Here is a 13,267-nt window from a genome sequence, read left to right as displayed (position 1 = left end):
ACTATCGAAACTCTCAATGAAAATGATAGGCTTGCACGGGGGTACCTTCTGCACCGAGGTGAAGGTATGCATAATAACACCTAACACCTTTCCCAGGTAATTCATCTGAGTCTAACTATCTAAAAATTGACGTAGGTTGCTTTTGAGCTTGATTTCATGAATAAAGAAAACAAGTCAATGGTGTTAAGGGCCATTAATAAACTCTGGTTCAGCCCTTGCAGCTGTCTCTACCTGCGTAGTCGCTGTCTCTGTCGTAGTTGTAATTGTAGCTGTTGTTGCGGTTGTAGTTGACATCTCGGTATTTGATATCACAACATCACCACCAACGTCAACACCAGCACCAACACCAATACCAGCATCGCTATCAACACGGTGAAGCTCGCGCCGACCCTCCCTGGCCGCTCGACGACGAAAACCTGCGTTGTACAGCGCATTGCGAACGGCGAACTGGCCGACGCCCAGCTGCAGCACGGTCGCGAGCTCAAGATACGAGCGCTGGCGGTTCTCGGGCGACGCGCACACATACTCGATCAGCCGGTTGACCTGCGCCCGCGACAGCTGCGACGGCCGTCCGCTGCGTCGCTTGGGCGTCGGATCGCCAGACTCGCACGTCCACTGGACCTGGCGGTGCGTGATGCCCTTGCGCTCGGCGATTTCTTTGTACGTCAGGCCCTGCGCGCGCAGCCTGAGGATGTCGGCGCGGGACTCCTTCGACAGATGTCTGGCCATGCTGTTGCTGGAGACGACGCGAACGACGGGGGAAACTAGAAAGCCTGTCTGGACAGGGGGTCAGGAGGATGATGTGCTTGGATAATGCTTATGAGAGCTGCCGGCGGTGGTTTCTGCTGTGCTTGCAGGCTCGCGAGAAGATGCGATGGCGGCGCTGTGTCGACCGTACGGAAGTTTTTGTTATCCCGCCCGCGGTTTTTGCTTGTGTTTTTGCGTGGCAGCTAACGTTATTTAGGTACGACCGCTACTGCCGGAGCATAGCACAGCATATCTCGCCCCCCGGACAGCAGATATAAAAAGATGCTGCAGCGTTACATAACGGGCTCTACGACTGAGTTACCGCTGCGGGTGCTTTGCTGCTGGCGATGACGATGTAACCAGGATCGCCGCCGGGACGGGCTTGCTGGCCAATGGGCAGCGGCTTCCCCCAGGTTTTGCGGCCCCCCTGTAGGCCCTGGTTTGGTTTGCTGGCCACCGCATACATCACACGACGGGGGCCCCTGGAGGAGGAGGAAGAGGAGGAGGAGAAGCTGGACAGTCTCCGGAAGACTATATACAACACATCGACAAGCAGCAACTCGCGCCAGCTGGCCGCTTAGCCGTCACATCCTGGCGATGATGTGATCGAGTCAACCTTGCGGGTTCTTGTTTGTTCTCTGGACGCGACAGCAATCTACGGATATCCAGCTAGCCATGGATGATATCAGGCCAGCTGATGCATACGGCACCAAATATGCCGAAAAGGTGCAAGCAGAAGCAGCTGAAGGAGCAGAAGGAGCAGATGCAGAGGCAGGAGACGATGGCGTCGAGGCGACTAAGCGCGGGCTCGAGCAGAGGAACGTCGGCAGCCTGCAGCGTCGACTCAAGGCCCGCCACATCCAGTTCCTGGCCCTGTCCGGCGCTATAGGGACGGGCCTGTTCGTGGGCAGCGGGCAGGTGCTCTCGCTGGCGGGCCCCCTCTCTGCCTTTCTCGCGTATCTCATCACGGGCGCCAACCTGTACGCTGTCATTACCAGCCTGGGGGAGATGGCCACCTGGCTGCCGCTGCCGGGTGCGGTCCCGGTCTATGCAGCTCGATATGTCGACCCTGCGTTGGGCTTCACCTTGGGCTGGAACTACTGGTACCAGCTCGCCATCGGGGTGCCTATCGAGATCAGCGCCAGCGTCCTGGTCATCGACTACTGGCCAAACCCCGTCCCCAAATGGGCGTGGATCACCATCTTCCTACTGCTGCTCGTCCTGCTCAACTGTTTGCCCGTCAGCTACTATGGCGAGACCGAGTTTATCTTTGGCGCCATCAAGCTCACTGCCATCCTCGGCCTGATCGTCCTCATGTTTGTCATCATGCTGGGGGGCTCGCCTACCCATGACCGCATAGGCTTTCGATACTGGGTTAGCCCGGGCCCCATGGCCACCTACCTCAGGCCGGGCTCCCTGGGCCGGTTCCTTGCCTTCTGGAAGGTCTTCATCCAAGCCACCTTCAGCTATGGCGGCAGCGAGATGGTCGTCATCGCTGCCGGAGAGACCCAGAACCCGCGCTACAACATCCCCAAGGCCGTCCGCCGCGTGTTCTGGCGCATTCTCCTCTTCTACGTGCTCGCCATCTTCCTCGTGGGCATGTGCGTCTCGTCCGAGGACCGCAGGCTGCTCAACGCGCTCCGCACTGGTGCCCCGGGGGTCGGTGCGAGCCCCTTTGTCATTGCAATTGCAAACGGCGGCATCCCCGTCCTCCCACACATCATCAACGCTGTCGTGCTTTCGTCTGCCTTCTCTGCAGGGAACACTTTCTTCTACGCAGCCACCCGCGTGCTCTATGCCACTGCCCTGGACGGCAAAGCTCCCGCATTCCTCCGCTTTGAGCGCCTGGGCGTCCCCTACGCATGTGTCGGCGTGACCACCGCCCTCAGCCTGCTTGTCTATCTCAACATCTCCTCCAGTGCCAGCGAGGTCTTCTTCTGGATAAGCAACATCTCCTCCGTCAGCACCCTGCTCGTCTGGGCCTCGATATCAATCACCTACATCCGCTTCTACCACGGTATGGCTAGCCAGGGTATCCCACGCTCCGCTCTACCCTATAGATCCCCCTTCCAACCCTACCTCGCCTGGTTTGCAGTCACCTTCTGCTCTGTCGTGGCCTTTTTCAACGGCTTTGACGCCTTTTTCCCTGGTAAATTCAGTGCAAAGACCTTCATCCCCCCTTACATTAACATACCTATCTTCGCTACCCTGTTTCTCAGCTACAAGTTTATATACCGCACCCGGCTCGTCCCGCTGCATGAAATGGACTTTTTCTCCGGAAAGGAGCATGCTGATAGGCTCGAGAGCACATGGGTCAAGCCTGTTGCTAAGAACTTTCTACGTAAGTGTCTACTCTGCGTGTCTCATGGGCATTCTCTATCCTGTCTTATCAAGACACGTCTAAGGTTTATGTAATGGCTGACTGAGCTGTAGAGCGTATCTGGTTTTGGATTGCGTGATCGTAGTCGTAGATCTTATAGTATACCAGCATCTATATTGTATCTATTTGCTGCTATTAGTGTGTACATAGGGCGTATCTACCGTACCATTCACCTACCTATTTCCTATCCAAATTCCATCTACCCTCTGTCCTTCACTTTTCCAGCTTCTTCTACCTCTTCTATCCCTTCTATCCCTTCCATCTTCTCTTTATCTCCATTTTATCTCCTGTTTATCTCCTTTTATCCCCTTTTTCTCCTGCATTTCTTATATCCGGATGCTGATTAATCTAAATAATCTCACCTGATTGGCCAGCGGAGTTATATCGGACTTTGGAGGAGATGTAGAAAGACGCTGGAGAGCGAAGTTGAAGAAATATTAAAGACGAAGACAGCGAGGTAGATAGCGTAGAAGCAGAAGAGAGAACAATAACCGTAACAACAGCTACAGTAATTGTGTTATCGTTAGGTCTGGCTGAAAATGTCTAAGGTGTGGCTGATTACTGGGTGCTCGAGCGGCTTCGGCAGAGAGATCGCCCTCGCAGCAGCCAGACGGGGAGACACCGTTGTAGCCACGGCACGCGACGTGTCCAGGATCGAAGATCTCGAGAAACTCGGCCTCAAGATCGTCAACAAAAGGCTCGATGTGCTGGACAGCGACGAGCAGGTGAAAGAGACCATCGCAGATGTCGTCAAGACCCTGGGACGCATCGATATCTTGGTCAATAATGCAGGCTATATCCTGGAGGGCGCCATCGAGGAATGCAGGTACGTGCTGACGCCCAGCCGGATCCTCGCAGCGCATATGCGCACTGGTCCATGGCCTTGGTACTGACATCACTGCAGCACGGACGAGGTGCAGAAGTGCTTTGCCACAAATGTCTTCAGCCAGATGACACTCATCAGAGCTGTGGCTCCGTACATGCGAGCCCAGGGCAGCGGCACCATCGCTAACCTGGGCTCCATCGCCGGCTGGAACGGTACCCCGTCCGCAGGCGTGTACTGCGCCACAAAGGCTGCAATCGCCATGTACACCGAGTCCCTCAGGGTCGAGCTCGCGCCCTTTGGCATCGACGTCACCTCTATCGAGCCGGGGTACTTCCGCACGCAATTTCTCACAAGCGGGAACAGGACCGTTGCGCACAACAGGATCCCGGAGCTGTCGTCGACCACGGACCACACAAAACGCCAGCTGGACGCGTACAACAAAAAACAACCCGGTGATCCCGTCAAGGGTGCAGCTGTCATTGTCCAGGCCTTAACCAAGTCGGGGGTATGCGAGGGACGGGAGCTGCCGGTGAGATTGCCGTTGGGCAAGGATGCCGTCCGCTACATCAACGAGAGCTTGAGGAGCAACAAGCAGGCCCTGGACGACTGGGAGGCGGTTGTCTCTTGTACCAACTGCGATGATGTCGAGTAGCCTAGCCATAATCGGCAATGTTCATTCCGAATGATTTCTCGTGTCTTCTTGGAGGCCCCGGTTATTCCTGACTGCTGTCTGATATTAGCAAAAGCCGAGTACCGTAGGCCAAACACTTACATGTCTCCGTCATAGCCAGCGCTACCACACACCCAACTGCCATCCACTGTCTCTATAACCGCAGCTTGTCCTATTACCATCTTGTCTTCTTATCTGCTTCTTGTCTTCTTGTCTTTCTTCTTTTCTTTCTTCGTATTTTGCTTCTTCTATCGCCGAAAAGCCGTGCTGACTAATCTCTTCGGGCCGAGCCGGCGTTTCCAGAAAAGGAAATCTACCAATTTTCAATTAATTCTCAATAACCAAAAAAAATTCTTGTTCGATTATTCAATTATCATCGAATATAAAGGAAGAAGACAATAAAGAAAATTGTCACTTGCTATCCTGAACATGCGGCTAATGGCAGCATTTTGGGCCACTGCGCCGCGGCGTCTTCATCGCTGCTACCGGAGACGCTGTCGCTGCTTCCCAGCGGCCTTGTTTGATTGCTGACTTATGATGGCTTTGCTGTTATTCTATGACAAGAACCAGAAAGAAGAAGGTGGTTTATTTGTCTTACAGGCAGACAAATATTCTGTTATTCTTTTGCTCTTCTACTCGTACGATATCCATTTATAGGCCCAAGCTGGCGGAGTGGGAGAAGCCTGTGATACCCTCTGCGCAGCTCACTGGGCGACCAAGCTATCAGATCCCTCCTCCTCAGTTCCACAAGGCCAGCATAGACAGATCGACTATCAGATATAAGCTTCTGCAGCAGTTACACGTCGAAGAAGAGGTTGATCTATATAAACTAGGTCCCATAATCGAGTGTCAAAGCTTTTGGATCTGGTCTGCAGAGCGTACAGTGAGATAGATTAATGTCCAATTCGTGGACAATATGGCGTCTCTAGCTCTAGCAGCATTCCTTGGACTCCTTGTATCCCTCTCAAACGCTGAAAAGACGCAGTCCTCGCCGTCATGTGTATGTCTGTTTTGTGGTTGCGGACTGATTCGTGATGCTGATGATGGCCTCCCCCTCTCACTAGTGTTCTTTGCTTTCTGAGGCGTTCCCAGACTGTGTGTATGACAAAAATACCCAAGCCTGGAGCTCAGAGAAGTATAATTTTTGGTGTTAGTGCTTTTCCAAGTTTCCGTTGCTACTGCTGTTGTTGGTGAACGCCTCGTCTTACCATTTAAATAGCTGCAACCGCTGTCCTTGATCCTACATGCATATTCACCCCTGATTCTACCGAAGACGTCTCTCGGGCAGTCCGGCTCTTTGCCCAGAATGAATGCAAGTTCTCTATCAAAGGCGGTGGCCACTCGAACATACCTGGAGCCGCCAGTATTGATGATGGCGTGATGATGGTCATGTCCCGAATGAAGACGACAGATTTATACCCAGACAAAGGATACATCCATGTTGGAGCAGGTGTGTTGCTAAAAGAAATATATGCTACTCTCGACCCCCATAATCTATCAGCAGTGATCGGTCGGTACGGTGAAATTGGCCTTGGATTAGCCGTGGGAGCCGGCATTTCCTATTTTTCCAACCGCGACGGTCTTGCTGTGGATAACATCCGCAACTACGAAGTCGTACTCGCTAGTGGGGAAGTAGTTAATTCTAATCGAAAGGAGAATAGGGACCTCTTCTGGGCCCTCAAGGGTGGTAACAACAATTTTGGCGTCGTTACTCACTTTGATTTCAACACGGTTGCCATCCCTGGGCGTGTATATGGCGGCCTTATTCATTATCCCGAATCATCTCTGGATAAGGTAGATGATTTGATATATGATTACCATACCCGCCAGGCCGTGGAGGGCCTTCTTACCCATGCGATGCCTCAGTGGGTGTATAACGGCTCCACGAACGATACTTACAACCTTACCCCTTTGGTTTACAACGACAATGTGGATGAGCTTCCCCCGATACTGAAGCCGTGGTTGGATGTTCCCCATATCTCTACATCTCTTGCTCCTCGGACTTATGAAAACTTGTCCATATATTTAAATGAGGATTTTGGTGATGGGCTGATGTAGGTCAAGCATACTTGATAATATAGTCAAACTGGAGTGCTAAACATGAGTGCCATTTAGACAAGAGCAGCGAGTATTCACTGTCTATGCAGATAAAAAGTTTTACAAAGATGTGCTTTACAAGTTTCGGGAGTGGCTTCAGAACTTTCAAGACGTTCCTGGCTTCCTTGGGGCCCATCTGAACATGCCCATCACCCCACGGCAAGTTGACCAAGGTCTGCTCAAGGGAGGCAATCCACTCGGGCTGGAAAATGCTGGAAATAGCACGTTAGGCGGTAAGTGACCAGCCATGGAGAGACGTAACCCACTTAGCATGAATAATGAATCCTCTAACTGGAGTCTGCTTAGTCCTCTTTTTCGGGATAACTTTTGAAGACCCGCAGTATAAAGAGCATATCCTACCAGAGCATGACAAGTTCGTTCAGTCAATGATTGACCTAGCTAGGGAAAGGGGAGTTTTGTATCCCTATATGTATGTTTGGCCCTATAACTATAGCCTCTCTCCAGCCTTCCGCCCCTTCCTACCCTGCCTACCCCGGGCCTGTCCCTGACAGCTATTATGTTATGCATGATACGTGGAGAAGGTTACTAATATTAGACTATCTCTGCCCAGCATGCTCACGTACTGTGGCTACAACCAAGCTGCCATCGCAAGCTATGGCCCGGAGAATGTGGATCGACTCTGGCGAGTCCAGCGCCAGTATGACCCCAAGGACATGTTTCAGCGTTTTGTACCCGGGGGCCAAAAGCTGCCTCCCCAGAGCAACAAATAAATCAAACACCGTTGGAGCTGCTTACATGAGCCCAGGATCCCCGTCGTTATTACTTCTTGACCCTCCGTTTTGCTATCGAGTTGCTCATGAAACTAGTTACGTACTTAACCAGCTATCATGAGTAACCGCCCTACTAATCCGATCCTACGTCCTTTGACAGGGCAAGTCATGTGCGATTCTGAGTCACGCCCGCGCTTATCTCCTTTTTTTGTTTTTGTTCTTTTGTCTCAGCCTTGGAAGATGTTTATCGTGATGAGCTGGTGTTTCATCCAGAGGCCGCTGTGTTATTCGTGCCTATTTGCCTTCTCCGGCGACCGTGGTAGTCATAGTATGTTATAGACTTATTCGTATTATCGGACCAGACCACCCGCTCTCCTGTGCTCTGTAGACTCCTTCGTCAAGTTACTGTCTTCATTTCAGATCTTCTTATGCTTTTGATGTAACAATAAACATCCGCGCGTATAGACTTTCCGTCCACACGCGCAAAAAAAAAAGTTTCCTGCGACAAACGCAAAACTCAAACAGCTTCGACTCTTTCAACTTCATCTCGTCTTTTACTGCTGCTTCACAGTAACTCAGCGTCTTCGTCTGTCGCGTATCTCGACATGGCATGTCTGATGCTGCCTCTGCATGCTCGGGGTTTACGTTGACTAACAGCCTGGCACGGCCATGGCATGTTTCATCCTCGCACACGGCCCAGGCAGACGGCCCCCTCGGGCTGTGTATGTGCCGCTGCCTGTTGCAATGGGCCCTGCTGCTGCTGCTATTCCTGAGGCCTTCAACCTTGCCACTCAGCCTCATCGCCGGCAGACAGCGCTATCACAGGCCGAAGGGAGCAGGTCTTCCATGGATCGAGGCCCTCGGTTGAGGGCGGCAGAGACTGGAGGCAGCAGGAATGGATTCGTATCAGCTGCATTTTCTTGCTCCTATTTGTCTGCAGGCTGCATTAATAGCTCGAGGGGGAAGGAAATCCACGCCATGCCGGCTGCATAGAATAGTTATGGTTAGCAGGCCCGCGCTTTGCTGGGGTGCGATGCATAGCTCGAGCAGCTATTCGTGGGCCCAAAGTCTCTGCTCCTGACTGCTGCATATCACGCTGCTCATTCGATGGCTCGTTAGCAGGAATATACGTGGGGTCTTTCCTCCCCCCCCCCTGCGCTGCCAGAGGAGAGGGGGCATGGCGAGGGATGCCCTGGAAAAGTCGCTTGAGGGACCCTGGACCGGAATTGGAAATCACTTCAACTCCCGTTTCTGGGTCCTTAACGGCGCTGTTCGTGCGCTTGTGCGGCGGGACAGCGATAACTCCTTGCCCTCCAGTACGCGGCAACTATAGGGTAACAGCCAACTAGCTGGAAGCACTACGACTGCTGCTGCTTGCTGCAGCGTAGTTGGTAAACTCAGGGGGAGGAAAACTTTTCCTTCTCAACCGTTCCGATCCATGCACTCTTGCCCAACCGTGCATCCAGGCCGTGCCAGGAAGACGGGCACCCTGGGCGTCGGGATTGCGTTGTGTGACAGCGAAACAAATGACTGGATGGCCACACAGCAGCAAGCAAGACTATGTCAAACTCGCACATTCTTCCCTGGCCAGTGAACGTGTTTCTTCTCGCTGCCGGCTGCAGCCTGTTCGAATTGCCCAGCAATTTGTCAATTGTCAGGCTTGCGACACCCTGTGACTAACCTGCATACATGATTGACATTCGACATGCGGCTTGTCCGGAATATCGGTTCGAGGCGTTGAAGCAATACAGGGGATAGTCAGAGTCTCTTCGGCACAACTCTCTCGATTTTTTCCCTCACTGTCTGTCATTATTCACTCACCTACTCCGTACGCATCCGGGTTGCATTTTGTGTGTGGATACTTATTTATAGCAATCACATCACCATGTCATGCATGGTGATAGGTTTATCGGGGTTAAGCCCAGGGGGTTAACCTGGAATTAGCCCCCTATATTAAGCGCAGTTACGAATTGCGCAAAGTCCTTGGCGCCAGGAATATTTTAGGTACCAAGAATAAGCCAGCCAGGGATAATTATGAGCAACAACACCACATAGCTAACTACCCGGTCACCAGAGACGGCAGACGAAAATTAGACTGGCCGGGGGACTGAGGAAGCTGAGCCCATCACACGCTACCATGTGCTAAGGCACAAACTATGCCTGTGCCTTCGAGCTACTGGTTCGGGGGGTCTCGACAGCATGAGCCTATCGTTTCTCAGCATTGGGGAAAGCCATAGGACATGCCGATTGGATACTCAATGCACAGGAAGCAGAAGCCTTCGGTCGAGAGCTGCTCTCTCTGCATTTAGTTGAAGTGTTGGCGTCCTTGTTCTCGTGTCCGACTGCTCTGATTACTTATTCGTGAGTATCATTTGATTGAATGTGCCACGAAATGAGCAACGAAACTGCTACGAAAAAAAAAAAAAAATGAGCCATATGGTTCTTCAAAACAGAAAAAGGGTTTCTCACCTGCGGCTGCCCATGGTTAGAGACTGGCACGACCGTTACATCGGTAACTTTCCAGCCCACCGGGGGCCTACAAATGCTTGGTCTATCCCCAGGCTATGGGCTGTGCGACAACCTTCACCTAATTGACCCCTGCCGCTATATGCATTTGGCATGCTATAACTATACAACCGCGCCGTCCCAGTGGGATCCACAGCTGCCACACTTGACATGAAGCCTGTCTGTCGAACCCAGTGCACTCTGAGATGCTCGCTTCTCTCATAGAGGCTAAGGCGTAGTTATCGACATACTTTTTCAACTAAGATGCTAAGTCCGAAGAGACGCCGGGGTAACGTTGATTTGCATACGCTGCCACATTTATCGCATAATGGGGCCCTCAATTATGTGTCATGCAATGCTACCTCTGTGGAATGGGGCTTCTGCCTGTCTAGCAAGGGGAGGATAATAGGCCCCCCTTGATAAGCAGAAACACCCTGCAGATCTGCAGCTGGGGATGGTGCAGCTAATTATGAAATTCGAAGGGAGTTTTGGACAACGATTGACTTCCACGATCTCGAGTATTCTCGCAAAATATATAAAGCATAAAGCCCAGAGAGTTTCGGTGGATTTCAATTCTTCCGATCGACCAACCTTCTACTCGTCAAAGTTTACCGCAAACACGCCAGTCACACTATCTTGTCCTCTTGTTCCTTTCTAACAATGGAGGCTGTTCGTCGAATTAACCGATGGACTCAGGACGAGGACTCAATTCTCATCCAGAAACTATATGAGCAACAGACCTGTACTTGACGTGCCCTTCCCACAATCTACCCCTTTCTCGATTCTCTGTGCCTAATATAGTTTTTTTCCTTACTAGACGACCTGCCTGGCGCACCCACCGACTGGCAAAAGATTGCTGCTGTTCTCCCCGGCCGAACGAATAAAGACTGCCGAAAACGATGGTTCAATGTTCTCAGTGGTGGTCTACGAAAGGGTGCTTGGTCGCCTGAAGAAGACTCATACCTAAGAGATGCCGTACGAATCGAGGGCAAGTCGTAAGTATTGTAACTTATCTGAAGGTAGCTATGTCTATTCGCTCAGAACTAACAGGTAGAAATAGATGGATGCGTGTTGCCCAACATGTCCCCCAACGCACTGCAGATCGTATGTTTTACAATGTTTATTTGTATAAGGAAAAATTCAGGCTCTAACTGGACTTTAGAATGTGCAAAACGGTGGCAGCATTTCCTGGATCCTACCCTTGATCGCTCTGAATGGACAGCAGGAGAGGTATGGTAGCTCTTAAATGGCTGTAATACAGAGTATCTTGCTAATATGGGCGATATTTCAGAATGAGCGTCTACTCCGTGCCGTACAGCAACATGGTCGTCGTTGGCTGGATATCCGCAACCAATACCTCCCTTTGCGATCTCCAAATGCTCTAAAGAACCAGTAAGTACCCATAATTGGCATTATTATTCCTCAGTTCACCGTAAATAACACAATCACTAACCTTACCCTAGATACTCAATTCTTATGCGCCGTCATGAAAGAAGTCTTGCAGCTGCCGGGAAAAAGAACCAGAACGCAATGGGCATCGCTCCAAACTACCATTCGGGCTCAATTAATACGCCAAAAACCCCTAATAGTCGTACTGCCTCAAAAAAGTCTCGTAAAATCCATTGCGAGACTGACGCATACATTAAAAAGGAGCCAGACGATGATGTTATGAGTTCATTCTATGGCGAAGCCGACTTCAGGTCTACCATGTCACCAGCAACAGATTATGGTTTTGTTGAAAAAGCAGCCTCGACACCTGACCCAGTTACCAGTCCATACATTGGGTTCCTCAAACAAGAGGAAATATCACTGACGGAGTATGATGTGCCGTGCTATGGTACGAGCTTTGAGCTACAGTACGAAACAAACGCCACTCAGCTATCTCACGTAGATGCTGGAATCTCAAGCAATGCCGCTGAAGACATGTGGATGGCATATCCCACGTCACCAAGCTCAACTGCACCGAGCTCAATTGCCCCGAGCGACGGTGATATCGGCGGCCCACCTAGCAGAGATCAATGGGGCTACAGCGCTCCCGGCATTCCACCCCAAGAGCAAAACGCACTTACAGCGTACGGATACAACGGATACCATTGAAATCCTACCTACTTCAACAAACAACTGACGTTATCACGGCGTGGCTATCTCTCGGCGTTATACAGATTAAGAAATGCCGGTCTTAAGACGAGTTACTTCCCCAACCCTCCTTTCGCCTGTCAGCTGGCATCCCAGGCTTCACCACTCAGCTACCAGTTCTCCTTTTTCTAATGGGTTTTGTTGCATTTTCAGATTGTATCATGTTTTCCATTTGTTGTATTTCTTAGTCTTGTGTTTTCTTGCCTGTTCTTGCGATATGTTTTATGTCTAATGGTTATGATTAATGGCTGATTCGTTACTCATTTAAAAATTTGGCTAAATAAGATGAGTAGTTATTGCTTTTTCAAACATATTCGAAGTGACTCGCTGTCCTGCCTCGGCTAGCCATTCTCCTTAATCAACCTGATCCTTAGTGGTTACATGAAAGCATTCCTTTCTAATGTACGCCGGACGCCTACTCAAGGGGCCATCTCTCTAAACATTTTTCTTCATAGTGGCGGCTCAAATATCGTTTACTCGTAGCAAGTGGCGAAGACCCAACTCATTCCTTCCAGTTTGACGAGATAGAAGACATACCCTGTGTATGAAAGCTATAACAACGGGGATTCAAGGATCGGCGAGCGCCGGGAGCCCCCGGGTTAACCAAGTAATCAGCCACATGAAAACCTGGTCCCTTAACAAGTTATTTATAGATATTCTCTTTCAGCAGTTGATAAAACCTTGCATTACGGAGTAATTCACGCGCACTTAGAAGTAGTCAGCTTTCTCAGCTATGTTCAGCCTCAGAGAAATGATTATGAATAGCAGACATTAACAAACTCGAACTACGCCATAATTTCATCCAAATAATAAAATCTAGAACTCTATAGCGGCTTAGCTGGTTACAGAGCGCTACGTGACCATCTAGCGATAATTATAGCAGCTGTCGGACCCCCCTTCTCTTCCTGCCCTTCATCGTTTAGCTTTTTTATTTTATTCATCTCGCCCGTTTTAAAGGAACGATCGCACAATTGAGCCTAATCTATTTCCGTAGCGATCTCATTATATCTCATTTATCAAGTAGCATTGTGCTTTGCCGCGCCTCCTTTTCGTCGCTTCTTAGCTATTTTATTATGTTCTCGCCTTTATATTTCCTATCCTCCAAAAAAAAACATATATTTACCCGTCATTATATATTCTATTATAAGCGCATATCATATTTATTTACTGCCCCC

At 50.5% G+C, this 13,267-nt stretch overlaps 7 protein-coding genes across 7 annotated transcripts; 5 read left to right on the top strand and 2 right to left on the bottom strand.

Moving 5' to 3' along the window:
* Positions 1-183: 183 nt before the first annotated feature.
* On the bottom strand, positions 184-729 carry MGYG_08736 (hypothetical protein; the record flags this gene model as incomplete). The annotated part of the gene is made up of 1 exon (XM_003169142.1): positions 184-729. One exon carries the CDS (start codon positions 727-729, stop codon positions 184-186), a length of 546 nt encoding a protein of 181 aa, XP_003169190.1.
* A 693-nt stretch (positions 730-1,422) lies between these two features.
* Positions 1,423-3,206, top strand: MGYG_08735 (proline-specific permease; the record flags this gene model as incomplete). The annotated part of the gene is made up of 2 exons (XM_003169141.1): positions 1,423-3,088; positions 3,181-3,206. The coding sequence occupies 2 exons, from the start codon at positions 1,423-1,425 to the stop codon at positions 3,204-3,206; spliced, it is 1,692 nt and encodes a 563-aa protein (XP_003169189.1).
* Positions 3,207-3,666: 460 nt separating this feature from the next.
* MGYG_08734 (dehydrogenase/reductase SDR family member 7B) lies at positions 3,667-4,605 on the top strand (the record flags this gene model as incomplete). The annotated part of the gene is made up of 2 exons (XM_003169140.1): positions 3,667-3,953; positions 4,032-4,605. 2 exons carry the CDS (start codon positions 3,667-3,669, stop codon positions 4,603-4,605), a joined length of 861 nt encoding a protein of 286 aa, XP_003169188.1.
* Positions 4,606-5,539: 934 nt separating this feature from the next.
* MGYG_08733 (6-hydroxy-D-nicotine oxidase) lies at positions 5,540-7,451 on the top strand (the record flags this gene model as incomplete). Its single annotated transcript, XM_003169139.1, has 6 exons — positions 5,540-5,623; positions 5,688-5,772; positions 5,843-6,677; positions 6,739-6,953; positions 7,027-7,150; positions 7,292-7,451. The coding sequence occupies 6 exons, from the start codon at positions 5,540-5,542 to the stop codon at positions 7,449-7,451; spliced, it is 1,503 nt and encodes a 500-aa protein (XP_003169187.1).
* A 946-nt stretch (positions 7,452-8,397) lies between these two features.
* On the bottom strand, positions 8,398-9,261 carry MGYG_08732 (hypothetical protein; the record flags this gene model as incomplete). The annotated part of the gene is made up of 2 exons (XM_003169138.1): positions 8,398-8,778; positions 9,133-9,261. The coding sequence occupies 2 exons, from the start codon at positions 9,259-9,261 to the stop codon at positions 8,398-8,400; spliced, it is 510 nt and encodes a 169-aa protein (XP_003169186.1).
* A 1,355-nt stretch (positions 9,262-10,616) lies between these two features.
* On the top strand, positions 10,617-10,955 carry MGYG_09205 (hypothetical protein; the record flags this gene model as incomplete). The annotated part of the gene is made up of 2 exons (XM_003169137.1): positions 10,617-10,698; positions 10,774-10,955. The coding sequence occupies 2 exons, from the start codon at positions 10,617-10,619 to the stop codon at positions 10,953-10,955; spliced, it is 264 nt and encodes an 87-aa protein (XP_003169185.1).
* An 81-nt stretch (positions 10,956-11,036) lies between these two features.
* Positions 11,037-12,053, top strand: MGYG_08731 (hypothetical protein; the record flags this gene model as incomplete). The annotated part of the gene is made up of 3 exons (XM_003169136.1): positions 11,037-11,060; positions 11,275-11,348; positions 11,450-12,053. The coding sequence occupies 3 exons, from the start codon at positions 11,037-11,039 to the stop codon at positions 12,051-12,053; spliced, it is 702 nt and encodes a 233-aa protein (XP_003169184.1).
* Between the last annotated feature and the right edge of the window lie 1,214 nt (positions 12,054-13,267).

Source organism: Nannizzia gypsea, genomic scaffold, assembly GCF_000150975.2.
Source record: "Nannizzia gypsea CBS 118893 supercont1.10 genomic scaffold, whole genome shotgun sequence".
In the NCBI taxonomy this organism is placed as follows: Eukaryota; Fungi; Ascomycota; class Eurotiomycetes; order Onygenales; family Arthrodermataceae; genus Nannizzia; species Nannizzia gypsea.
This window is presented reverse-complemented; position numbering and strand designations above follow the sequence as displayed.